Below are 27,152 nucleotides of genomic sequence, written 5' to 3'. Positions count from 1 at the left end.
GACAACAAAAAAAGATTCATACTGTCGCTATAAACTACTTGAGACTGTTTAAATTTTCATTTGAAACTCTGAATTAGATCAGTATAGTTTGCAGTCTTCAGATTGAATTTATGTACATTATCTGAACCTTAAGGCTACATTACTGCAAATGCAACATGAAGTCCTGTGACATTGATCACAAGTCGTGGGAGTCAGTTGCCAGCGTTCGCCAGAGCTGGCGGGCAGCCATAAAGGCGGGGCTAAAGTGTGGCGAGTCGAAGAGACTTAGCAGTTGGCAGGAAAAAAGACAGAAGCGCAAGGGGAGAGCCAACTGTGTAAAGCCCCGACAAACAAATTTTTTCTGCAGCAACTGTGGAAGAGCCTATCACTCTAGAATTGGCCTTTATAGCCACTCCAGGCGCTGCTCCACACACCACTGACCACCTCCAGGCGCTTACCCATTGTCTCTCGAGATAAGGAGGCCAAAGAAGAGGAGGGATATGGGTAGAACTTAAAAACAAAAAGGGGGAAATCACATGGCTGGGAGTGTACTACAGGCCTCTAAATAGTCAGGGAGAGATAGAGGAGCAGATATGTAGGCAAATCTCAGAGAGGTGTAGAAATAATAGGGTAATAATAGTAGGGGATTTCAACTTCCCCAAAATCAACTGGGATAGTCTTAGTGCAAAAGGCCTAAAGGGGGCAGAATTCTTAAAGTGCATACAGGAGAGCTTTTTGAGTCAGCACATAGAAAGTCCTACAAGAGAAGGGGCAGTACTGGACCTAATTCTAGGGAATGAAGCCAGACAAGTGGTCGAAGTGTCAGTGGGGGAGCATTTTGGGGATAGTGACCATAAATCTGCAAGATTTAAGGTAGTTATGGAAAAGGACAAAGGTGGACCGGAAATAAAGGTACTGAATTGGGGGAGGACCGATTTCAATATGATAAAATAGGATCTGGCCAAAGTGGACTGGGAACAGCTACTTGTAGGAAAGTCTACATCAGACCAGTGGGAGTCATTCAAAAAGGAAATAATGAGAGATCAGGGCCAAAATGTTCCCGTTAAGATGAAGGGTACAAAGAACAGCACAGCACAGGAACAGGCCATTCGGCCCTCCAAGCCTGCACCGATCTTGATGCCTGCCTAAACTAGGTCCAACAAGTCCAGGGAACCCTGGATGTCAAGGGATTTAGAGGATTGGATCAGGAAAAAAAGGAGGATTGTGGCAAATTCAGAGTGCTGAAAACAGCGGAGGCACTAGAGGAGTATAGAAAGTGTAGGGGGTATGTAAAAAAGTAATTAGGAGAGCGAAGAGGGGGCATGAAAAAACACTGGCGGACAAGATAAAGGAAAATCCTAAGGCATTTTATAAGTATATTAAGGGAAAGAGGATAACTAGGGAAAGAGTGGGGCTCATTAGGTTAGCACCGCAGCCTCACAGCTCCAGCGACCCGGGTTCAATTCTGGGTACTGCCTGTGTGGAGTTTGCAAGTTCTCCCTGTGTCTGCATGGGTTTCCTCCGGGTGCTCCGGTTTCCTCCCACATGCCAAAGACTTGCAGGTTGATAGGTTAATTGGCCATTATAAATTGCCCCTAGTATCGGAAGGTGGTAGGGAAATATAGGGACAGGTGGGGATATGGGATTAGTGTAGGATTAGTATAAATGGGTGGTTGATGGTCGGCACAGACTCGGTGGGCCAAAGGGCCTGTTTCAGTGCTGTATCTCTAAACTAAACTAAACTAAACTAAACATTACTATCTAATTGACCATTATTTTCCTCTCCTGACGTGATTTCACTCACTATTTTTCTTTAAAATCTTGAAAATAAAATGAATGCAGTCTTAATCCATGATTATAGTCACAAAATTAATAGAAAGCTTGCGATTTCCGTTCTTCTAAGGCTGATTCAAACCAAAAACATCAGGACAAACTATGGATAGAAGCATTTATTAGTTCCTGAACTATGGTTAACAACTCTGACAGGTATTCCAAAAGCTAGGTTAAACAGATTCATCATTCTGGCAGTACCCCTCGATGGGATTTAACAGGATGCACTAATTAACCTTTGTGGAATCGGTCTCTGGTTATGCATAGTCAACTAGGTCAATCAACACATTGCAGCAAGATATAAAGGTTAAAACAATGTACATACCCTGGATATCATCATTGAAGGTGCAGTACTTGTTGCGGTACTTGTTCAGAAGACGAAATGCATTTGTATTCGCAAAATCTTCAAATTGAATAAGACAGTTCTGGCCAAACCTAACGAACAAAAAAAAAATGCTGATTAGAGAGAGATAGTTTCCAGAAGCGTTTAAAAATTAAACGATTAGCTTTCATATCGACAAGTAAAAGAAGTTTACTAGATAGTAGAGGATCAGGCAGTATACAATGAAAATTTACAGCATAGGAACAGATGAGCAGGAGGAGGCCATTCAGCCTGCTCCGACATTCAATACGATCATGGCTGATCATCCACTTCAATGCTATTTTGCCCCACACTATCCTGTCATGCTAGGCCCCCGCCTGCCAAGAATGGGGCACATAATTTTGTCATGAACATTGATTTCAAAATGTTACTGGAGTGAGGGGAGGTCTTGTTAAACAGATCAGCCATGGCTGGAAAAGACATTTGCATATTAACAGACAGTGTTTGGAAGGACAAAGCAGCCATTCCCTGACATTCAACACACAATGGACTTTTGACCAGACGTTGAAGGTGGGGGAGCTCGCATTCCAGGGTGACTGCTAAGATGGCCAAATACACAAACAGACATGGTCAAACCAGCTAGTCACATGACTAACCTAAATAAAGAAATAAATGACTGTGGGGGACTTTAATCTTAACAAAAAGGGCGGCACAGTGGCGCAGCCTCACAGCTCCAGAGATCCGGGTTCAATTCTGGGTACTGCCTGTGCGGAGTTTGCAAGTTCTCCCTGTGACTGCGTGGGTTTTCACCGGGTGCTCTGGTTTCCTCCCACCGCCAAAGACTTGCAGGTGATAGGTAAATTGGCCATTGTAAATTGCCCCTAGTGTAGGTAGGTGGTAGGGAATATGGGATTACTACTGTAGGGTTAGTATAAATGGGTGGTTCTTGGTCGGCACAGACTCGGTGGGCCAAAGGGCCTGTTTCAGTGCTGTATCTCTAAATAAAATAAAAAATAAAATAAAAAATAAAACCTGATGGGCAACCTGAGTTTTTTGAATGTGTAGAAAGAGTTTGGGGAGAAAGCTATTTGCTCCTGGACTGAAGATCTCTCTCCTGTGTGCATCCATCTCTTTTCACAAGGCTCTGAATCCACTGAAGGCACATAAACTCCAAGAGAGAAAAGTCTCCTACAGCGAACAAGGTTTAAGAATACTACTGGGCCCCAAGGAAAAGCAAGATCTACCTACAATCAAGGACTCTACAGTGAGCTCGAAGAACCGTAACAACAACTCTTCAGATATTGCCTCAAACCTTTCCACTTTATTTTTCTTCTGCTCTTTTCCATCTCGATTTGCATGCGTGTATCGCGTATACATGCCAGCATGGGGCGCAGCGTGTATCTGCAGGCATCAACCGAATTAGAGTTTAAGTTTAATAAATTTCAACTTTTCTTTGAGAAAGCCTGTTTCTGCTGGTTTCTTTGCCTTATAATTGGAAAGCAGTGAACAAGAATTCACCAATGGGAAGCTAAAAACAGTGTGATTAAAATAAAATGCTATTACAATAAGACCAAGTGAAGGCTAAAAGGGAAGCCCTAGACCTCCTGCACACCTGGTTGTAACAGAAATTTGGGTGCTAGCATCTGGAATTGATCCAAAGACAAACAAGAGAAATTGGAAGTGGGAAGCCAAATTGTTCCCAATCAAAAAAGAACAAGATTAATACAGGTTTTCTTGTGGTTGTGTGTGATTGAATACTAACATGTCTGCAACTGAAGCTAGTAGCTCTCCAAGCCAGGGTGAAGTAACTTGGGATAAGTTAAAAGCAGGAGGAGTTGAGGAAAATGGCTGAGCAGTGTGGGATCACTGTACGTGGCAAGGCTAGGATGTCTGAACTCCTAAGGTGAGTGGCCAACCATTTTTCCCTTGAATCTGTAGAAGCAGAAAAAGGGTTTGAAGCAGACCCAGACAGGGTATTGTTAGCAAGGATACAATTGGAACAAAGGAAACTTGCATTAGAAGAGAGGGGGGGTAAAAGGCAGAGTGGGGGGAAGAATGGGGGGCAGAGAGAAGGAGGAACAAGAGAGAGAGGGGAGAGGGGGGAGAAAGAACATTCCTGAAGGAATGCAAAGAAAGAGAGCTGAAGTGGTTTGAGTTAACACAGGGGTGACACAGTAACCCCAGTGAAAGCATGGCCAATTTTGAGGAGCGTAATTCATGGCTGGGCACAAAATTGTTAAAATTAGCTCAATTAATTCCAAAATTCAATGATGAAAATGTAGAAGCATTTTCTATGTCTTTTGAGAAACTGGCAAGGCAGCTAAAATGGCCAGCTGAGACCTGGCCTCTTTTACTGCAAAGCAAGCTAACTGGAAAAGCCCATAAGGTAGGTCTATTCCCTGTTGCCAGATGAGAATTCATCAAATTATGAACTGACAAAAACTCCATCCTCGGGGCATATGAATTAATACCTGAAGCCTATCGCCAAAAGTTTAGAACCCTCAAGAAGCAAGCTAAGCAAACTTATCTGGAGTTTGAAAGAAGCAAGTAGCTGGCTTTTGACCAGTGGCTGAGGGCTCTTAAAATACATTTCAGCTATGAGAATCAGAGAAATAATTCTGTTAGAGAAATTTAAACATTCTCTCCCACTCACCATAAAGACCCAAGTAGAAGAGCAGCGGGTTCAGAGAGTACAGCAAGCGGCCGTCCTGGCCAAAGAATTTGCTTTAATTTATAATCCGGTTTCCCAGAGGAGAACTTTTCCTAGTCACCCCCACAAATCCAAAAGAGACAAAGGCTGGGAAGGTGATAGAAGCCCAAGCAGTCCTGGGAAAGAAAGAAAAGCAGGAGACACAGGGGGTCCTCCTCTAGCCAAAAAGGAAGCTGCAGTGAGGAGTGAGACCCGGAGATCTGTGTGCTTCCATTGAAATGAAGCAGGGTATTTAAACGCTGACTGCTGGAAACTAAAGGGAAAACCTGTAGGGTTAATCATGGCACACACACTCAGTGAAGAGACAACGATGGAAAGCACAGAACAAGCTGTAGCTTTAACTGCAGTAAGAGAGCAACCCAGGAAGTCCACCACTGCAAGTTCAGGGAAATTTAATAGGGTTCCTGATGGTTATCAGGGTTTTGTGTCTGAAGGGAGTGTAACCCCATACCCCTTGAGTGGGGGAAGCAAACCCATAGTAATTCTCAGGGACGCAGAGACCACTAGATCCCTTTTACTGGGAAAAGGACTGACCTTTTCCCCAAAGAGTGCAGTCAACACCAGAATGGTGGTGAATGGTATTAGAGGGCAGTATATGCCCTCACCTGTATACCAGGTGCACCTGGAGTGCGACTAGTTTTGGAACCAGAGACCGTAGGGATTGTCCCTAGTTTGCCTGTGGACGGGGTTGACCTGCTCCTAGGTAATGATCTGCGGGGTGAAGGTGGTAGCCCCCCCCCCTCCACAAGTAGTGAAAGAAAGACAGGGCCATGGCAGGAGATGGACCCCTGCAGTTTCCCTGAATGTGTAGCTGAACAAACCAGCTCCCCCAGAGAAGACAGCATTGGCACTGCAGGCAGATGACCAGGTCTGTCTGTCGGAGACTTTCTTTGGAAAGATAGGAGACTTAGGGAATGAATTAAATGGATTTTCCCTAGGTGAGGCTCAGCGAACTGACCCAGTATTGTGAGAGTTAGCACAGACTGGCCAGTCTGAAAGTGAAGCAGAGGGAGTCCCTGACTGCTACTATTTAAAGAATGGGGTACTGATGAGGAAATGGAGTCCTCCTCACAGACTGGAGAGGAAGGAGTGGACAGTAGTTCACAAGTTAGTGGTGCCGCAGAGGTACCGGAGAGAAATACTAAGAAGGGCCCACGAGATTACAGTGGCTGTACATGCTGGTATACGAAAGACCAAAGCCCGCATAAGACAGAAGTTTGGCCAAAACTCCACAAAGATGTGGTGGAGTACTGCAGGGGTTGCCACATGTGCTAGGTTGAGGGGAAACCCCAACCTACAGTGAAACCCAAGTCCTGTACCGGTGTTAGGAGGACACTCCAGTAGAGGTCTGGTGAACTGTAAGGGACCCCTCAGAGAACAAAAGGGGACAGACAGGCACAAGACTGGCAAAAGGTTAGACAGAGAAGGGGAAAAAGTGACCAAGAGGGCAGGTTAAAGGAAGTCTGGAAGGAATCCTGGATGAAAACCAGGATGAATGAATGTCTGGTCAGCCAACCCCGAAAAATGTGAAAAGTTAGACCCCATATCCTATGTAACTGCAGACACTAGAAGCACCCCACCAGAGTTCCTAACAGCATTTACAGGAACCTGCAGAGAAAAAGACAGACCTCTAGAGAGCAGAGAAATTGTGAGGGTGATGCCTCACCTAGTCGAAGTGCCACAGGGGAGTGCAGCAGTCTGACAGATAACTGCAGGCAGGAGTGTCCTCTGGGACAAAAGAGGAGATTAGCAAAGAATCCTCCCCCACAGTCAGAAAAAAAGCAAACCACTCATCCCCTGATGTCAAAAGCTTTGCATGACTCAGCAAAGCACTGAAAGCGAGTTCAGGATAGACCCACCCACTACTGACTCTTAAAAACAATTACCTCAGAAGGAATGAACACCCTAGACAACAATGGAAATGGGCAAATGGAAGAGAAATGTGCCCCCAAAAAAAAGTTTACTGGAATGCCAAAAAGGGGGCAGTTTTAATAAGTTTTAGGATTTATGAATGAATGGGAATGAATGAGAAAATGCATATTTTTTTTCTGCATCTTACATTTTTCTCTTGAACCTTTTAATGAAATGCACTTTTCTCAAATTGCATTTCATTCCACTGGGTGTGCAGGTGTCATGCTAGACCTCCACCTGCCAAGAACGAGGCACATTAATTTTGTCATGAACATTGATTTTAAACTTTGACTGGAGTTAAGAAAGGACTTGAACAGATCAGCCATGGCTGGAAAAGACATTTGCATATTAACAGACGGTGTTTGGAAGGACAAAGCAGCCATTCCCTGACATTCAACCCACAATGGACCTTTGATTACCAGACATTGAAGGTGAGCGAGCTCACATTCCAGGTTGACTGCTAAGATGGCCAAATATACAAACGGACATGGTCAAACCAGCTACTCACATGACTATCCTGCTGGGCAACCTGAGTTTGTTGAATTTGTACAAACAGTTTGGGGCGAAAGCTGTTTGCTCCTGGACTGAGAAGACCTCTCTCCTGTCTGCTCCCATCTCTTTCTCACAAGCCTCTGAAGACACATGAACCCCAACAGAGAAAAGTTTCTGACAGCAAACAAGGTTTAAGAAGAATACTAGGCCCCAATGAAAAGATCTACCTACAATCAAGGACTCTACAGTAAGCTTGAAGAACCATAATAAGAACTCTTTAGATATTGCCTCAAACCTTTCCACTTTGTTTTTCTTCGGTTCTTTTCCTTCTCGATTTGCGCATCTGTATTGCGCATGCATGCTAGTGTGTGGCGCAACGTGTATCCATAGGCATTAGCCGAATTCGAGCTTAAGTTCAAGTTTAAGAAATTTCAACTTTTCTTCTTTAAACCGGAGAAAACCTGTTTGTGCTGGTTTCTTTGCCTTATAATTGGAAAGCGGTTCACCAAGGCGGAGCTAAAAACACTTGAAAATAAAACCGTGTTATATTAAGACCAGGCGAGGGCTGAAAGGGAACCCTAGACCTCTTTCTCACCTGGTTGTAACAATCCCCATGTCTCTGGTATTTAGAAATATGTCAGTCTCTGCTTTAAACATATTCAATGACTGAGCTTCCACAGCCCTCTGGAGTAGAGAATTCCAAAGATTCACAACCCTCCAAGTAAAGAAATTTCTCCTCATCTCGGTCCTAAGTGGTTTCCCCTTTATTTTGAAATTGTGTGCCTTGGTTCTAGACTCTCCAACCATAAGAAACATCTTAGCTACACCCACCGTGTCTATCCCTTTAAGTACTTTGTAGGTTTCAATGAGATCATCTCTCATTCTTCGAAACTCGGGAAAATGCAGGCCCAGTTTCCCCAATCTCTCTTCATAGGACAGTCCCACCATCCCAGGAACAAGTCTGGTGAACCTTCGTTGCACTCCTCTATGACAATTTGCATAGGTTATATTTCTCTGACTTATTTTAAGTTGCCCATACAATTGCTAGTCCAAGAGGGAGAGCAGGTAACCTGTACTTCGAACAATACTATATTGCAACAGAATATTAAAAAATGAATAGGTACACCACATTGTTCAATAATGCTTCATTCCTCCCTACGGGAAGCACTGTATTCCCCAAGATGAACAAAAAAAAGAAAAATATTGATCATCCCTTTTTGAAGAATTATTTGAATATTAGTGTTGGCTGGAGTGAATGGGTTGAGCTTTTGCAAGATCGATGATTTTATTCTTTGTACACAAGGCCATTATTTGGATCCTCTACGTGTGACTGATAGTGTAAGCCTTTGCAGCATAAATAGAGGCATTATAGAAGTAACCACTTGGTCACCACTTGGCTTACAAGGTTCAACTGGGAAACGAAAAGCAGGCTATTTGCTATTTTGCACAGAATGCTTTCCTTTGTATTAAACTGACACAATGGAACAAAAGATGATTTGGACTGACATTTCTTTAATATCCTGAGGGAAGATTCTCAAATTTTCTTTCAGCTTCCAAGGATCATCCAGAATATTCATCCTGCCTTCCAAAGTATCCCTTTCAATGGTAATCAATTGCTTTCCCAGACATATTTGAATGGTGTGAGCTTCTGCATTTCATACAATGTGCTCAGCTGTGCCAACAATGTAGTTTCTGCAAAAGATATGTTTTTAAAAATACATTACCATGTAAACAAGAGTATCACCCAAAGGGCGATTGGAATCTGGAACACACTGCCTGAAGGGGTAGTAGAGGCAGGAATCCTCACAACATTTAAGAAGTATTTAGATGAGCGCTTGAAACACCATAGCACACAAGGCTACGGCCCAAGTGCTGGAAAATGGGATTAGGAAAGGCTTGATGGCCGGTGCGGACACGGTGGGCCAAAGGGCCTATTTCTGTGCTGTATAACTCTGACTCTAAGAGTACAATCTCTCGGTCATAAAAAATCTTCTACATAGATTATTAGTTGTGAAATGTTTGACTGTTTTCCAGTTTTGGATTTGTAAGATTCTTCTCTTGAAATAACTTCTTCGCATAAAAGATTAAATCAATTCTCTTCCTAAAACCAAATATTTATCCAATTCTAAATCAAGGTTCTAATCAACACAGCAGTAACTACTTAATGGGAAAAGAAATCCTTTCATCACTAATCTTGCTTAAGTATTGGTTCCTCTGGTCCTGTAAATATTGCCCAAGCTAAATAGCTTGTTTGTAGCTATATTATCTACAGTCTTAGTATTTTAATAAACTGAGTCATACCCTGCTCTCAATCTCTACTTCTCCAATGAAAACAAATTCAGCTTGGCAAGTCTCTCAACTCAGGCGCCATCTTGTAAGATGGAATGCAGCAACTCGCCAAGCCTCTTTTGACAGCACCTTTCAAACCCACAACGGATGCCACCTAGAAGGACAAGGGCAGCAGACACATGGGAACACCACCATCAAGTTCCCCTCCAAGTTAGACACCATCCTGACTCGGAACTATATCGCCGTTCCTTCACTGTCACTGGGTCAAAATCCTGGAACTCCCTCCCTAATAACACTGTGGGTGTACCTACATCACATGGACTGCAGAGACTCTGGAAGGCAATTAGGGATGGGCAACAAACGTTGGCCTTGCCATTGACTTTTTTTTTCCAAAAATATACTTTATTCATAAAAATCTGTAAAAAAAAATACAAAACAGTTCAAAACAGCACCAATTTGACATTCCAAAAAGTGCAAAGGAAATCAGTTTTCTTTAATACAGGAGGGAGTTGCCTCACAACCCTTCCATTCCATTTTACATGCCATGTACATTTTACAGCAAACCCATATTTTGGCGTAAAGAGCCTGAAAGGTTTCCCATGGGTCCAGCCCTTCAGTCCACTTTGGAGGGAGGAACTTACACAGTGGTATTTCCCCATTGAGCCTTTGCAGCAGCTGCCCCAAGCTTTAGTGCGTCCCTCAGCACGTAGTCCTGGACCTCAGAATGTGCCAGTCTGCAACACTCAGTCGTGGACAACTCTTTGCCCTGGAAGACCAGCAAGTTTCAGGCAGACCAAAGAGCATCTTTCACCGAAATGATGGTCCTCCAGCAGCAGTTGATGTTTATCTCGGTGTGTGTCCCTGGGAACAAACCGTAGAGCACAGACTCCTGTGTTTGAGCTGCTTGGGATGAACCTCGACAAAAACCACTGCATCTCTTTCCACACCTGCTTTGCAAAGACACATTCCAGAAGGAGGTGGGTAACTGTCTCTTCCCCACCGCAGCCACCTCGAGGGCAGCGTGTGGAGGGGACTAGACTCTGGGCGTGCAGGAAAGACCTGGCGAGGAGGGCCCTTCTCACCACTAGCCAAGCTACGTCTTGGTGCTTGTTTGAAAGTTCTGGTGGTGAGGCATTCTGCCAAATGACTTTGGCACTCTTCTCGGGGAACCATCCAACAGGATCCATCTCCTTTTCCTGTAGGGCCTTGAGGACATTCCGTGCAGACCACTGCCTGATGGATTGGTGGTCAAATGTGTTTTCCCGCAGAACCTTTCCCACGAAGGATAGGTGGTACAGCACGGTCCAATTGGATGGAGCGTTCCATGGCAATGTGACCAGACCCATCCTTTGTAACACAGGGGACAGATAGAACCTCAGCATGTAGTGACACGGTGTTTGCGACTGGGGCTCTACGCACAGCTTGATGCAACCACACACGAAGGTGGCCTTGCCAGTGACTTTTTTTTTTAAACCTTGAAGGTTTGCTTTTATTTAAAACACAAATGAAAACAACTTCTTAAAAAAACTTCTCTTTATCACTAACAAGCTAAACATCTTTAAGAGCACAAGTTTCATTGGGGGAAAAAAATGAAACTGTGGGCAGCAAGCACACAGCACAAACAGGCATAGCTTTGTCCACCAGTGTATAAAGTTCAGGGACTCACTCCACATCAGGCAGTTGATTGGAAAAATCATGAAACTCCTCAGGCAGTGTTATGGCATTATAGGTAGCTTCAAGGTTTTCTTCAGCCAGATTCACAATATTGGGCGAAAGGCCATCCTAATTTTTGTGAATGCCGCATTGCAGTCTGCCTTGTGATGATAAATCCTCCCCACCCCTAAAAGTAGGTGTCCTGAAGTTCTCAGTGCTATTTTAACCTTGGGTGAAATAATGCTTTCCACGGTCATCTCCAGGTTGCACTCAAACACATGGGCTTTTGTTAGCTTTTTGTCCCAATGGGCGGCAAGCCAAATCTTCGCCAGAGGCCCACGCTTGCTCAAAAATAAGGTAGCATAAAACATCACTGCAGCTGCCACAACGACCACAAGTTAAAAGAAAATGGCCGGCTGTTGCTTGGAAGCGGTGTGGTTACCCGTCTCCTCTCCCCGGCCGGTGCGGCTACTCCACCCCGACTACTCACCTCGAGCTGCGCGCTAAAACAAGGCCTTGCCAGAGACGCCCATATCCCATGAAAGAATTTAAAAAACCCGGAATAATCTGTTGCTCTTCTGAGCTCTTACCTATGCACCAAAGTCCTTTCAAAGTTAGTCTGCCCAAAACGGCACCATTATAATTTAAATACAGTCACAACAATGATCGCAGATAAGATTACAGAAGGTTTTGCAACTTATTAGAGTCTTAAGAGGTAGCTTAGTATTTAATTAGCCTTTACAAATTGCATTTTAATTTTTATTTCTGGGCACAAGATTATAGGAAGGCTAGTAGAGTCATGGTAAATTTACAGCAAAAAAAAAATCACTGACATACTGGAGATGAAAGGTTATTTTCAAAGAACTGCTCATAAAATTGTAGCTCTTTTCATTGGTACAGAGAAATTAAAGGGGAGAATGCAGACATTTTCAAAACTATGAAAGGTCTTGCAATGGTAAAAAGTAAAAATGTGTTGACAAATCTATAATAAAGCAGTATAAACTCTGGATTCCGGTGGAAGAACAGAAGTAAAGTTAGTTTGCATTTTTCAAAGGGTTACTGGAACATGTACTGCTTTAGTTATTATATGTGACTTGAGGCTGAGCCTATAACACCATTTAAAAGGAAATGGATGAACATTTAAAAAGGAAGACTACTAAAAGATTGGAGACAATGGCAGGGGAATTAAATTAGGTAGGTTCAGTTGAATAGCCAGCATCAGCAAAGACGTGATGATCTGCATGACCTCACTCTGTGCTCTTATTTCCACAATTCTATAAACTTTCTTCGCTGTACAGCTAGCTGGAAAACAAAACTATGCATCTTGGGTTTGATTGCAATTAGCTTTGATATGGCATTCAATGGGAGGATTTTTATGGAGGTGACGGGGGTCTCAGCCACCAGGTGGATAGGAGGCGAGAGACCCGTGTTGCCTCCATTTGGGAACCCCCGCCCAATTACAAAGCATACAGGCCACTAGTGGATCTTTCCCAGAATCAGGACCCTGGGACGGGAAGTTAGGCCCACTGAGAGCTGCCGGCCCAAAGGCCAGCAGCTCTTTTGCTCAGCAGCGCCACCGGGCAAGTGGTGGCCGCTGCCGGAACAGATCGTGCAGCAACCCAGGCCAGAGGTACATAACAGTGATAATAGTGGGAAGGAAGGTTGTGGGGGTTTGGGGGGTGGGGGAGGGAGGGCTGGCAACAAGGGCAGGGGGTCACTCTCAGTGGACCCCCCCCCCACCCCCCTTTCCGGTGCTGGGTTCCTCAATCAGACACGGAGTGCCTTTGAAGGAGGGAGACCACAAGTGTTTGCATGTCGTGCTCCCCGCGTGGCAACAGGCCCACCCACCACTGGATTAATATCAGTGGTGGCAGTAAGAGGCCCTTAACTGGGCATTAATTGGCAGCGGGGCAGGAAGGCCATCTGCAAACCTTCACATCATAGACTTAATCAGGGTGCAGGCAGGAAGGTGGCAGGGGCCCCACTCACCACCCTCCCACCAGATTAAATACCCTTCCCGCCTCCAAACTCACTACGTGGGGGCGACTGGGGAAAATCATAAAATACTGCCCATGGTTTCCCTTTCGCATTCCATGTCACAGTTTATTTTTAACCAAAATACATAGGATATTTTGCAGTACAATATCAGATGCAGTTACTCTTGATTCAGCCTGGCTTTCTGCCTGCATGAAAATAATACCAATTACAGTAAATCCACTTTTGTTTATACTCCTTTAATTGTATGCTTAGCTCTTTTTAAAAGCCAACATTTTCCACTTTTCTTTTTATAAAAGCCCATTGCTGTTGTGTACAGCAATGTTATACAATTGTACCTTTCTAAATGTTAACCTATGAATGGTCTAGTTTGTGAAACTAAAATGTGCAATCACAAGTAGTTCCAAACTATTAGATTAGATTATGCAGTGCAGCACACATCTTTATATTATTTTAAGCAATTCAAAACATGCAAAATTCACAAAGGGAACAAAATAAAAAGACCATTTACACTGACAACCTAAAATACAAAAGTATGCCCCATTTACATTGCCAACCTGCTGATCCTAGTGCTAAATGTAGTGTCTTTGTAATTGGATATTATCTTTTGTTAAAATTTTGCTCTGGAGTTTCAATATCTCTCCAGTCACATTCCAACAAAAAAATGAATCCTGTTGACACTGCAGTGAAAAATGTACATCCCAACCGCACACTCAGACTGAGGGGAAAATTTTCAACAGAAGTAAATGTTGCAGTTTGAGGAGAGTGTGTTATGTGCTTCAAGGAACAAAATGGCAGAGATTACCTGCACAAACCTGCAACTCCATTTACAGTGCAATATTGACATAAAACCAATTTTAAAAAACAGCACCCTGTTCTGTATCTGTTTATATTCCATTTCAGAGTTTAACTTTCATTTCTTTTGGACATTAAACAGCCAGTACTCAACCCAGCAAATCCCAAAATTCAACCCAGCAGCCATTCAACCTAAACTTTCACACTGGCCTCGTCTTAGACATACCTCCCCAATATCTAGCCCTCCCCAACACACTGCCCAACTTCTTCTTTAACCTGCATGCAATGTTACCTGAAATGTGTTCGTAGTTCAAGTATCTAACAATACACTGCAGAATCATGCCAACACATTGAAAGCCTCATTAGGTCATGGACAATAATGCTAAAATTGGTGCCAAGAAGTCTAGAGAGAAGGCAGGGACCATCCTCTTCCCCCTCTCCTACTTGCATCCTTTCCTCACCCAACACACACTTTGTACCTATCGCAACAGAAATGACATGCAGGTCACCTGTTCCAGTCTACCAATGCTATATCTAATGGAGACCCTGCAATTTTCCCTCAGCCTCCATTCGGTACTGCCTCTCAGCAATGTTGCAGAGATCAGAGGGAACCCTGAACCCCCATCTCCCTGATTTTGCCACCCACCAGCCCAACCTTTCCAAGTTCATCTCATCTATAAGACCTATCCCCAACTTCCTAGACCCCAATCCCACTAAACTCAACCGCCCAACTTCTCTAACATTTGCTAGCTCCGAAGAAGGATCACTGACCCGAAATGTTAACTCTGCTTCTCTTTCCACAGATGCTGCCAGTCCTGCTGAGTGGTTCCAGCATTTCTTATTTTTATTTCAGATTTCCAGCATCTGCAGTATTTTGCTTTTATCACCCAACCTCTGTTCCTGGCCCAGATGCTGATTGATATTGTAGAAATTTCCCTTTCTTCAGGCACTCTCCCTTTCAAAGCTGCCATCTACCCATCTTCAAAAACCATCCAATCATCCAATTTTCCTCTCCAGGGTCCTTGAAAATTTTGTCACTTGCAGATCTGTGTTCATCTCTCTCAACTCCTCGTTTGAATCTCTCCAGACCACCCACAACCCCTCTCCTCCTGCAAAGCACCAAAGCAGTCTGAGGAAAAGTCAAGAAAAACTCTGACTATAACCATGATCTCTTGTCCTCTCTATAGCTTACAAGTGGTTGACCACATCGTTCTCCTTTAAAGCCTCTTCCACAGTCCAGCCCCATGCTAATGTCCTTGCTTGGTTTCACTCTTACCTATCTGCTTATAGGCACAGTTTCTCCAGCAATATTTTTCTCCCGACTCCCACACCATCACTGCTGGACTTTCAAATAGATCCATCTTTGGTCCCCTCCTCTTTCACATCTACATACTGGTGCAGATTTTCATGTTGAAAATTTACCCATGTGACACTTAGCAACATGATCCACATATGTGTACTGGTGACACACAGCTCTACCTCTTCCAACCTGTCCACTTTCTTTGTGCTGTTGGACTGCTCGACTGGTATCCAGTCTTGGCTGAGCTGTAATGCCCTTCAGCTAAGTATCTGAAAGACCAAAACAATCGTCTGAAGTCTCCACCACAAACTATGTACCTTCACCACTGACTTCATCCCCATTGTGGCCACTGGCTCAGGCAGTTCACAACCGCAGCATCATGTTCCACCATGAACTGAACTTCCTACCCATATGCTCTCTCGTACAAATATTGTCCCTTTCCCATCCATAACATCACCCAGCTCCATCCCTACATCAGCCCATCTGCTGCTAAATCCTTGACAACAACTTGTCAGCTCCAGACTTTATCACTCCAATTGCCTCCTGACTGGCCTCCCATCATCCACATTCTGTAAATTTCAATTTATTCAAACCTCTGTGGCCTGTATGCTAGCCTGCTCTGCATCAACTCCCACCTTCACTGGCCAACACTTCATTTACAGCCCTTGTGTTTAAATATCCTCCATAGCTGCCTTCTTCCAACATTTGAATCTTTCCTCAGCAGTACAACCCCCTCAAAGTGTATCATACATCACTCTAACCTCTTGTGCAGCTTCCCCTCCCTATTGGAGCTTGAACCTGCAGTTGCCCAGCTGTGAAATGAGGTTGACCAACCTCCAGACGGGTGGTAGTCCTCCAGATGGAGGAGGGCAGGGGGGTGTACGAATTGAGATTTAGGTCAAAGAGCTGGGCTGGACCAAACTGTGCATTGAGTTTTTAATAAATTAAGTTCGCCCCTCAGACAATTTGCATGGGATCCTGGGAAGGAGACAGGGAGGCTTGGACACTCTCCACCCACTCCCAAATAGGCTGCCAGCTGCTGGATCTTCTGGCTGCAGGCGCCAGAGTGTGCGTGCAGTAGCATGTGTTCACATAAAAATGAGCTACCCTTCCTATGACCCCACAAACTCAGCAGGACACGGTCAGGTGCGATGCTTTCTGCACAGCCAGTATTGTGTCCCATGGAATTTTCGTGGCTTTACTCTTAAAATAAAAAGGATGAATAAAATGTGAAAGTAAAAGAATAACTTGAATTTATACAACATGATCAATGAATTCCTTTCAAAGTGTTATTATAGTTATGTCAGCAAAATAGAATACTCAATCTTCACACACCAAAATCCCACAAACAGCAAAGGAAATGATTAATCAGTTACTGTATCTGTGGTGCTGCCTGTTGAAGGAGGATTGGCCAGCACACCAGAAGAACTCTCTGCTCTCCTTCAAATAGTGGCATTGGTTCTTTTAATCCACTTGAACAAGCAGACTTAGTTTGTTGTCCCACCTAAAATATAGCACTTTCAACAGTGCAGTATTCCCTGAGTACAGAACACGTGTCAGCCTACATGAATGTGCTCGAGTCCTGGAGTTGAACTTCAATCCACAACTTAATGACTCAAAAGCCAGAGAGCTGCCAACTAAGCAAAGCTGATTTACAAGTCCTTTTAAATTGTACTGGTGGTTTTATTTGCGTTTATTATATTGTATCTGTTAAGGTATCAGGTCAGCTTAAGTTTGTTAAAAGAACAAACTTGCACTTAGATAGCACCTTTCAAGTCCTGTGAACATGCCAAGGTGCTTTACAGCAAACAAATTACTTTTGAAGCATGGCCATTCTTGTATTATAAGCAAATGCAGCAGCAAATGTGTACACAGCAAGGTTTCTTCAAGATGATTGAGGGAATCAGCAACGTTGGTGGCCTTGCAGAGGAGAGAGGCTGGTTTGAGAACAGAAGCATATGGCAAGAAATTAAATTAATGGACCAAGGTATAAAAGGTCTCAAGTTTGCAAACATAATATTTTATTTCCATATTTCTGACTGTTATAAATTAATACTGGAAAATGCCTTTTCATATTGTCTTCCAGCAATAAGAATTCTCTAGCCAAGAACAACACATCAATCTCTAACTCCTATACACTTGGCAATGGGATGAGCTTTTCTGCAGGGTATATTTCTTTCATATTCTACAAGGAAATTGAAATTACATACATCAATATTCAGATTCTCAGTAAGTGACAGGCAACATTAAGTTCCTAAGCACCACTGCTACATACCTGAACAGATGATGAGGCATTGCATCAGATAAATTAGGAGCATCTTTCTTTTGGCACAAGTATATATAAATTCAGATCACAGAGTGTTAAATGCTTTCTGCTCATATCATTGAAAAAGAGTTTACAAAAAGAAGCCTTCAACACACATTCTTGGCCTAAATCTAAGGCTAAGGAGACATAATTGGCTAGCAAAATTCTTTCACCTCTGGGATCCTGACTCAAGTCTAGTCCAGACTGATGGAATGAAAATCTTTTCCTACTGGCCAGAGTTAAACCAGTTTGGGCAGCCTCAACCCACTTTTAAAAACTGTTATAAACTGCCACGATTTAAAAACATCAGGTCATGGGAATAGCTGCTGCAGAAAATTCATACTGGTGTAGTAATCTTCTGAGGTTTAGCTTTAGGGTACACTTTTGGGGAAGAAGACAACATTGTATTTCATTATGACATACCTGTATTGGTGATTGATGCAAACACTATGGGGCTGATTCTTCAAAACCGCACTTCTGGCAGGGAGTCACAAGCATTGGGAGCACATATTTCAGGAACTCATGGATAAACCTACCATGAAATTCTATCCATAACCTGGTGACAACTTCTTTTGCAAAGCAAAGGCCCTTGCAGGTACTGCTCCTATGACAAATACAGCTACATGCAACTCTGCCTGTATATTCTGGTATGTATTGAGGGCAACAACAAAGCACGAAACTTGAAAAGTTATTAGAACTAAGCAACTATTGCTGGACTCTTGAATTTACTTTTCCACATTCGACCCAGCACCTAAAAATCCTGGGCGCAAGAGATACCAGTGCAAAAGAGGTGGAAATGATGGGGAATAGGCTGCATAACTGGGCGGCACAGTGGTTAGCACCGCAGCCTCACAGCTCCAGCGACCCGGGTTCAATTCTGGGTACTGCCTGTGTGGAGTTTGCAAGTTCACCCTGTGTCTGCGTGGGTTTTCTCCGGGAGCTCCGGTTTCCTCCCACAGCCAAAAGACTTGCAGGTTGGTAGGTAAATTGGCCATTATAAATTGCCACTAGTATAGGTAGGTGGTAGGGAAATATAGGGACAGGTGGGGATGTGGTAGGAATATGGGATTAGCGTCGGATTAGTATAAATGGGTGGGTGGTTGATGGTCGGCACAGACTCGGTGGGCCGAAGGGCCTGTTTCAGTGCTGTATCTCTAAACTAAACTAAATAACAATGTTCACTTCATTTTCATGAAGCTACTGAAAACAGCAACTACCACTGCATGCAGAGACACAAGTGGACATCCAATATTACAGAAATTTGACCAATTTTCCAATTGAACAGACCAAATTAGGAAATCTATGTTGCCATCAAGCAACCTGATGATTAACAGTCACTTGTAGAATAAAACTCTATGGACTCTATCGCAATCAGGGCAGGCTGAGGAGTCTCCCCGCAGGGGCTGCTGTATCCCCGACATCCTCAATGAAATAACTGATTATTCTAGAGAGCTCCGTATACAGATTCATCAGAAAATTCAAAGAACTCGCAGGTAGAAAGATGCACTGTTGATGGAAAGCTACAATTTACTGCCTTTACGCAGATAGTCCCTCACATATTCTTTTCCATATGGCTCATCTCCCTTATGTGCAATTCTCCCAATCTCCAGACATTTTTATATCATGCAGAAATGCCATTAAAAACATTTACGAGCAACACGTGGGTAATAATTGATCATTTATTGAAAGGTGCACATGCAATGCAAGATGGCTATTGAAAAAAAGCAAAGAAAGTTTTAGTTGTAGCCAAATACAAAAATTAGGAGTACTATACTTAGACTACAAGTAAAACTCTAGCATGAGTTTCGATCGCTAAGTGTGCTGGAATGTATGGACATGCTGGCGAAGACGCAGATGAGAACAATCAGGATGATAACTAATCTTAGAACTCAGTCATGAGTAAATGTTCCCATAATTAGGGATACTGAAGATTTTAAATTGAAGGTATTGGTTGGATAGATCATTTGAGATGTAAAGGGATGGTTAGACTTGACAGTTTACGTACACAATCTGTAGACAAAGAATTGGGTAGATGCCAATAAGGATTTTGTTTTCAAAAGTCATCATTCTCTGGAATAAAATATGCACTTAGAGTCACTACAGTCCATTAGAAAAGATAGCTACACAAGTTCCAGGAACAACAGAGGGAGACAGATTTCACAGGGACAGGGAATCTTTAGGCCATTGAAACTATCTAATAGAATGCTGGACAAGTATTGAATGGTGAAGCAGTCGTGTACGGTCTACTCCTGTTTCACATCTTTTCTCATGTTCTAGAAACTCCTTAATAATCTCAGCTAACCAGCAGCTTACCTTCAGTAACTGATTTGGCTCATTGGATCTGTGCCAGACCTTTGCTGCATCCACTTCTTCCAGGTGCAGTCCCAGCAGTGGACACTGCTCCTAGTGCTGCTGCTGACCTACCGGCCCTCCAATTGACCAGCAGCTCCCGAGTGCCGGCTGCTGTTCTTAATAGAAATGGCTGCTCTGGCAGCAGCCAATTAACCAGCTGACACCAGGATGTGGCCCCAGGCACGGCAGACAGTCAAAGCGGGATTGCCCCCCACTTTTGGGCCCGTCAGCGGGACCTCTGCCACAATAACTAAATTCAGCCCAACTAAATCCCTCTAAACACCAACATTTAACAGCTACTCACCATTTAAAAAATATTCTGTTTTACTATTCTTCCTACTGAAATGAATAACTTCACATTTCCCCACATCATACTCTATCAGCCACATTCTTGCCCACTCATTTAACCTGTCAATACCCCTTGCAGAGTCTGTGTCCACCTTGCAGCTTACTTTCCCACCTAACTTTGTATGGTCAGAAAACTTGGGTGCCTTACACTTAGTCATTAATTATACACTGTACAAATAGCTGAGGCCTCAACACCAATCCTTACAGCATCCCATGAGGAACAGCCTGCCAGCGTGAAAAGATCTGTTTTTTCCTGCTCTATTTTCTGTCCTTGCTAATATATTACCCCAACCACATGAGCCTTTACCTTGCATAGCAACCTTTCATATGGTACCTTATCGAATGCCTTTTGGAAATTTAATTATACTACATCCGCTGGTTCCCCTTTATCTACCCTGCTAGTTACATCCTCAAAACTTTTTAACCACCTTTCCTTGATTTGAACTTATTCACTCATGCACTATCACCATTAAATACTCTTATCCCTTCCTGTCCCACTCTGCTCATCTGCTATATGGCCTTGACTTTTCTCTTGAGATTTAAAAATTTACCCTTACCTGAACCTTCTGTCACCGCACCCCACCACTAAATTTTTTTTTTTTTTAAAGTTTAAAGCCCCTAGTTATTCGATTCACCAGGACACTGGTCCCAGGCCAGTTTAAGTGTTTCATTCCAATGGAACAGCTCCATCTTCCCCAGTACTGGTGCCAAAGCCCCATGAGACAAAATCCTTGTCGCCCACACCACTCAGCCATGCATTCAACTCGCTGATCTGTTTGACCTATGCCAATTTGCACGTGACTGTGGTAGTAATCCAGAGATTACCACCTTTGAGGTTCTACTTATTAATTTAGACCTTAGCAAAACCACACACTTAGTTCTATGTATGTCGTTGGTTGCTACATGGACCACAATAATTGGATCCTCAACCTCCCACATCAAATTCTTCTCCAGCCAGAAGGAGATAACTTTAACCCTGGCACCAGGCAAGCTTTTAGCTCCATGTTCACAATCTTTGTGGTGGCTGCAGGACAGAGACAGAGAGAGACACACAGAGAAGGAGAGAAAGGGAGAGAGAGAGAGAGAGAGAGAGAGAGAGAGAGAGAGAGAGAAAGGAAGGGGAGAGAAAGAGAGAGAGAGAGAGAGAGACAGAGAGACAGAGAGAGAGCTGACTAGGCCTATATTTCCTGGAGTTGAGAGAGATTTTTTTTTAAAACTTGTTCATGGGATGCGGGCGTCGCTGGCTAGGCCAGCAATTACTGCCCATCCCTAATGGTGATCTAATTGAAACAAAGTTCTTCAGGGGCTTGACAGGGTTGATGTTGAGAATATATTTCTCCTGGCTGAAAAATCTAGATCATTGGGTCAGTCTCACAATAAGGGATCAGCCATTTAGGACTGAGACAGGGAAACATTTCTTCACTCAAATGTTAGTGAACCTTTGGAATTCTCCACCCGAGAGCTCTTTGGATGCTCAGTCGTTGAGTATATTCATGGATACATTTTTGGGCTCTAAGTGAATTAATGGATATACGGATAGTGCGGGAAGGCGGAATTCAAAAAGATCAGCCGCAATGTTTTTTGAATGGCAGAGCGGGCTTGAAGGGCCAAATGGCCTACTCCTGTTCCTATTTCTTTTGCTCACATGTTGGATAAAGGCAAAGGCTGAGGCTCCTCCAGCATTCCCTTGGGGCCCGCTTATCTGCCTGTCTTGCAATCACACCCTCCTGTTCATGACCATTAACCTGGCCTGTACCAGTATCTAAACTAAGGTACGCGACTGCTTCCTGGATCAAAGCGTCCAGGTAACAATCGTCCTCTCTAATTCCCCGCAGTTATTGCGCCTCAGACTCCCGCTCACCCATTCTGAGCTGAAGTTCCTCGGGCAGCAGACACTTACTGTAGATGTGGTTGCCCGGGATCGCAACACTCTCCACTTACACTGCCATCACTGTACAACCTTCTTTTATTTCTTTAAGTAACTAAAATTTAATTAATTAATTTTTTTTAAACTAACTACTAGAAATGGTTTATTTTATAGGTAGATTAAATCACCTGTAACTTAGTATTGTTGCCCCTTCTTGCACAATGATTTCACTTTGCGACTTTAGCCTCATCTTTTTCTTAGATCGATTTGTTTACTTAAAGGGCACTATGGTCTTAACACTTACATAAATAAATTAAACACAATTGATTCCTCAGCTCCTGCTGCTCCTCACTCGTTACTTTTTGAGCTTTTCCCTGTTTGCCTGGTATTAACTACTGCTCTCATCAGGCACTCCTTTTAAATCATTAGTGCTCTTTTGGTCTCCTGAAAATTTGATGGATTACTTTTGGAGTTGAAGAATTTTCACACAGTGGGCACCTCTCTCCCCCATTGGAACAAATATCCTTATCTTTTCTTTGGATCAGTCCCTCTGCAGCACCACTGGAATATCCCTGTTTGGTAGTGGCAAGGATCCAACAAGACGACTGCCCAGCACACATATCAAAAGCCTCGACCCAGGAAAATGGGCCAAGATCCTGGAAGGTTCAGGGAAGAGGATGGAATCAGATCCTCCTGCCCGAGTTGGGAAAAGGAAACTTCGACAGCATCAGGAAAGTGCAACACATCCAACCAACTATACTACTGACATTCACCTCACCCTTCTACGCAATCCTGGATGTACCTGGTGTCATAACAAGTTGTTCCACCTCCAACATCCAAGGTCCATCAAGTGCACAAAGTAATTGGACAAAATTACCAAATGCAAGATTCCTGAATAGACCAAAGCTACCAGCAATGGTCTTGCTTTCAAAAGCACAGCTGTGTCTCAGCACATAAGGAGCTCAAAAAGCCACAATCCTCCTCCACCATCACAATAATCGAGATACAAGATTCAACTTACATCACAGATTGGTAATTAAACCTGTGCGTCAGGCCTGTTGGAATCCCCAGAGTCATACACTGGGGGCTGGATTTTAACCAGCCTTTGATGTCATGACCCGTGGCAGGGGATTTTAGGTGGAGTGGTGGGGGGGGGCCTGAAGATGGCTCCGGATGAGGCCCGCCACAGACCTCAGCCCGATCCTCCCAGTGGTGGCAAGGCTCAGTGGCCACCTCCTGCTACTGGGCGATGGGACCACGATTTAAATATGCAAATCAATAAAATTAATTTAAATATACTTATCTCCAATCTTGAGGGCCCGCCGTGATAGGCAGCGCGGTAGCCAGCACTTCCATGCCTTCAGATCCCTGTCTGGGGAAACATGGCACCACACTGGTGGGGAGGGGGGTAGGAGGCAAGTTTGTTAGTGGAGGGGGCGGGGGAAGCGGTCAAATACACATAATGGGTGTAGGGGATGGTCGGAAGGGTTGAACCTTAAACTTTGTGCACTTTGGGGAGGGTTGGGGAAGGTCAGATGTGAAAAGTTAAGCATTTTGAAGGGAAAGGGCAAATAGAATTGTTTGGGGGGCGGGGAGGGGTGGTTGTCGCCCCAACTATTTAAATTTTCTTTGAGCTCGCCACCGGCTCTTAAAAGCCAGCCCTGGGTGTGCACGTGCTCCAATATCGCCATAGCTCAGGCACCCACCAAGAGGGGAAATGGAATTTGAGGCAGATGGCATCCACTTGGGTTTAGTGCCAGCTGGTCAAGATGATGCAGAAAATGCATAGAAAATGGCTCCTTTTCAGGAAAGCTGTTTTCATTCTAGCTTGCTCTGATCCTCCAGGAACACAAACCATTATGCATTTCCAAAAGTCCACATTTACAGATTTGGACACAACTGGGCTGAGTTTGTTGATCAATTCTCCTCTTCAAACTATTTTGGAATTGAGTTACGTTTTCTGTTGTGGTTTAAAACAAAGGGATCTATGGAATTAGCCTTACATCAGTCATTGGGAAAATGCTGGAATCTATTCTGCAGGATGTGATAAATGAACACTTGGATAATAATGATCTGATTGGGCATAGTCAACATGGATTTATGAATGGGAAATCATGTTTGATGAACATGTTGGAGTTTTTTGAGGATGTTGCTAACAGAATTGATAAAGGGGAGTTGGTGGACGTGGTATACTTGGACTTTCAGAAGGCTTTTGATAAAGTCCTCCACAAGAGGTTGCTTAGGAAGTTTGAAGCACATGGGATAGGAAGTAATATACTGGCATGGATTAAGGATTGGTTAACAGGCAGACAACAGAGTGTAGGAATAAATGGGTCATTCTCACATTGGCAGGCTGTGACTATTGGGGTACTGCAGGATCAGTACTTGGGCCCCAGCTGTTCACAATATATATTAATGATTTGGATGTGGGAACCAAATGTTCCCAGTTCACAGATGACACAAAACTAGATAGGGAATGTGCGTTGTGAGGAAGATGCAAAGTGGCTTCAAGGGGATTTGGACAGACTTAGCGAGTGGGCAAGAACGTGGCAGATGGAATATAATGTGGAAAAATGTGAGGTTATCCACTTTGGTAGGGAGGAACAGCTGTGCAGAGTATTTCTTAAATGGTAAGAGATTAGAAAGTGTAAATATACAAAGGGATTTGGGTGTCCTTGTCAATAAGTCATTGAAAGCCAACATGTAGGTGCAGCATGCAATTAAGGCAGCTAATGGTAAGTTAGCCTTTATTGCAAGAGGATTTGAGTACAGGAGTAGTGCTGAAGTCTTGCTCCAATTGTATAGAACCTTGGTTAGACAGCACTTGGAGTACTGTGTGCAGTTTTAGTCCTCTTACCTTAGGAAGGATATTATTGCCATAGAGAGTGCAACGAAGGTTCACCAGACTTGTTCCCAGCATGGCGGGACTGTCCTATGAAGAGAGATTGGGCCTGTATTCTCTAGAGTTTCAAAGAATGAGAGGTGATCTCATTGAAATCTACAAAATATTTAAAGGGATAGACAGGGTGAATGCAGGTAAGATGTTTCCCCTGGTTGGGAAGTCTAGAACCAGGGGACAGAATTTCAAACTAAAAGGGGAAGTCACTTAGGACAGAGATGAGGAGAAATTTCTTTACTCAGAGGGTTGTGAATCTTTGGAATTCTGTACACCAGACGGCTGTGGAAGCTGAGTCATTGAGTATGTTTAAAGTAGAGATTGACAGATTTCTAAATACCAATGACAAAGGGATATGAGGACAATATGGGAAAAAGACATTGAAATGGATGATCAGCCATGATCGTATTGAATGGTGAGACAGGCTCGATGGGCTGAATGGCCTACTCCTCCTCCTATGTTCCTATTCACATGGCACTGAGGGTCAACTGTCCACCCCAGGTCCATTAGCCAGAAAGGCCCACACTCAATACAAGAATAGGAACAGGAGTAGGGCATTTAGCCCCTCGCACTTGTTCTGTCATTCAATGAGATCAATGAGAAATTAGGTGTGACAGCAGTGGGGAAAAGGGAAAAAAGATTGGATATTGAGCCCATTGCTACCTTCCCTGTACCTCAACTTCCCCTCACCCTAATAGGACTGCTGTTGGCCATTCCTTTACTGCCTGCTGCAGTCTAATGCATGCAGGAACACAGGCCTAGGTTCACAACCTATCCTTCACACTCAACTCTACTCTTCCTCCCCACCCTTCCATTATCTGGTTAGTGGTGGGAATTGCTCCATGTTTGGCAAATAGAGGGCCTAATACAAAACTAACTTCAAATCAGCCCTGGCACTTAGCTAGCTACTGAAAGTTTCAGTCTCAGCTGAGGCCTTTAGCAGGTGATGTACTGAAATATTAAGGCCTTTATGTCAGTTAAATTTGGCTTCTGCCTCTCCTGGACCATCTAGATAACCCTACAGCTGATGGGGACCTCATATTTGCTCATGGACATACTGCTGTAAATGCCCAATAACCACCCAACTCAGGAAATTCAGCTGGGGTTATGGGTGGATCTGGTTGCAAGTCCTTTCCCAACCCTGTAGGGACTGGATCTGGAAAATCTATCCTGTCTGCTTTACAACTCTCACTCCAAGAGGGAAGGAGAGATGGCTGCTATATTGACAGGCCTACTGCCAAATTATTGAAGAGAAAGTCAGCAATTCAGTCCTCACCTCTGTCTGGGGACACGTGGTCAGTTTGAGTTTTAAAGGAGGCTTAGGCCTGGAGCTGGGAGATAAAATACAAATGCAGGTGGGTAATGGCAAAAATAAATTAGCCCACAAAAGGGACAGGACACATTCCTATGCGTTGAAGTGAGATTGAGCTGATAATTGGAATTTCCTTTTGACTGTTGCACTGTATTCTGTCTGTGAAACAAAACAGCTCACTGATTCATATCTAGCCTCGTCTTGTCAAGATTTTCAGACTGCCTTGAAAAAATGTGGAGAAATGCATGTGCCAAAGACATGATATTCAGTTAAGATCACAAGGGAGTCCTAAGGTTATACCGCTGGATTATGCGAATATATGGTCAGATATTGGACAGTATAGGCATACCTTTAAACAAAAGATACTCATACTATGGTGATGTTCAAAACAGCTGTACCCTGGGAAAATATCCAAAGCAGGCCCTAAACTGGCAATACCAGCCTTTGTCGCCTTTTATGATTACTTCGGGGAATTTCCAGTGCGTCTGGAACATGGCAAAGTTCAGCATGAATAACCCCAACCCAAAATACAACCCCATGCACTTTGAATCTGCCTCAAAAATCATGGATTTCAGTGGTATGTCCTGCACGGATGTCTCTAGTATACCTAAGTGTATGTGAACAGAAACAGAGACAAATGGAATCAGGGTGGTCAGGGTACCCAATTCAAAAACTACATTGAAGCATAACTTGTATGACAAAAATAATCTCACTGCTAAACTGCATGAGCAGCAAGATATAGCAGTCAGCCAATATGAGCACCAACATGTTGACCACAAAGGAGAATTGGCAACAT

The 27,152-nt window shown here is 43.6% G+C and overlaps 1 protein-coding gene across 3 annotated transcripts in view; it reads right to left on the bottom strand.

The window, feature by feature from the left end:
* The window catches only part of me1 (malic enzyme 1, NADP(+)-dependent, cytosolic), a 521,038-nt gene that overhangs the window by 178,222 nt on the left and 315,664 nt on the right, over positions 1-27,152 (bottom strand). For all 3 annotated transcript variants that reach the window (XM_068026008.1, XM_068026010.1, XM_068026009.1), the window contains exon 7: positions 2,135-2,244. In XM_068026008.1, the coding sequence (XP_067882109.1) occupies positions 2,135-2,244 (110 nt within the window). The remainder of the gene's footprint in view (positions 1-2,134; positions 2,245-27,152) is intronic.

This window comes from Heterodontus francisci, chromosome 3, assembly GCF_036365525.1.
Source record: "Heterodontus francisci isolate sHetFra1 chromosome 3, sHetFra1.hap1, whole genome shotgun sequence".
Taxonomy (NCBI): Eukaryota; Metazoa; Chordata; class Chondrichthyes; order Heterodontiformes; family Heterodontidae; genus Heterodontus; species Heterodontus francisci.
Note: the sequence above shows the minus strand (reverse complement) of the source record. Positions and strands in the feature narration are given on the sequence as shown.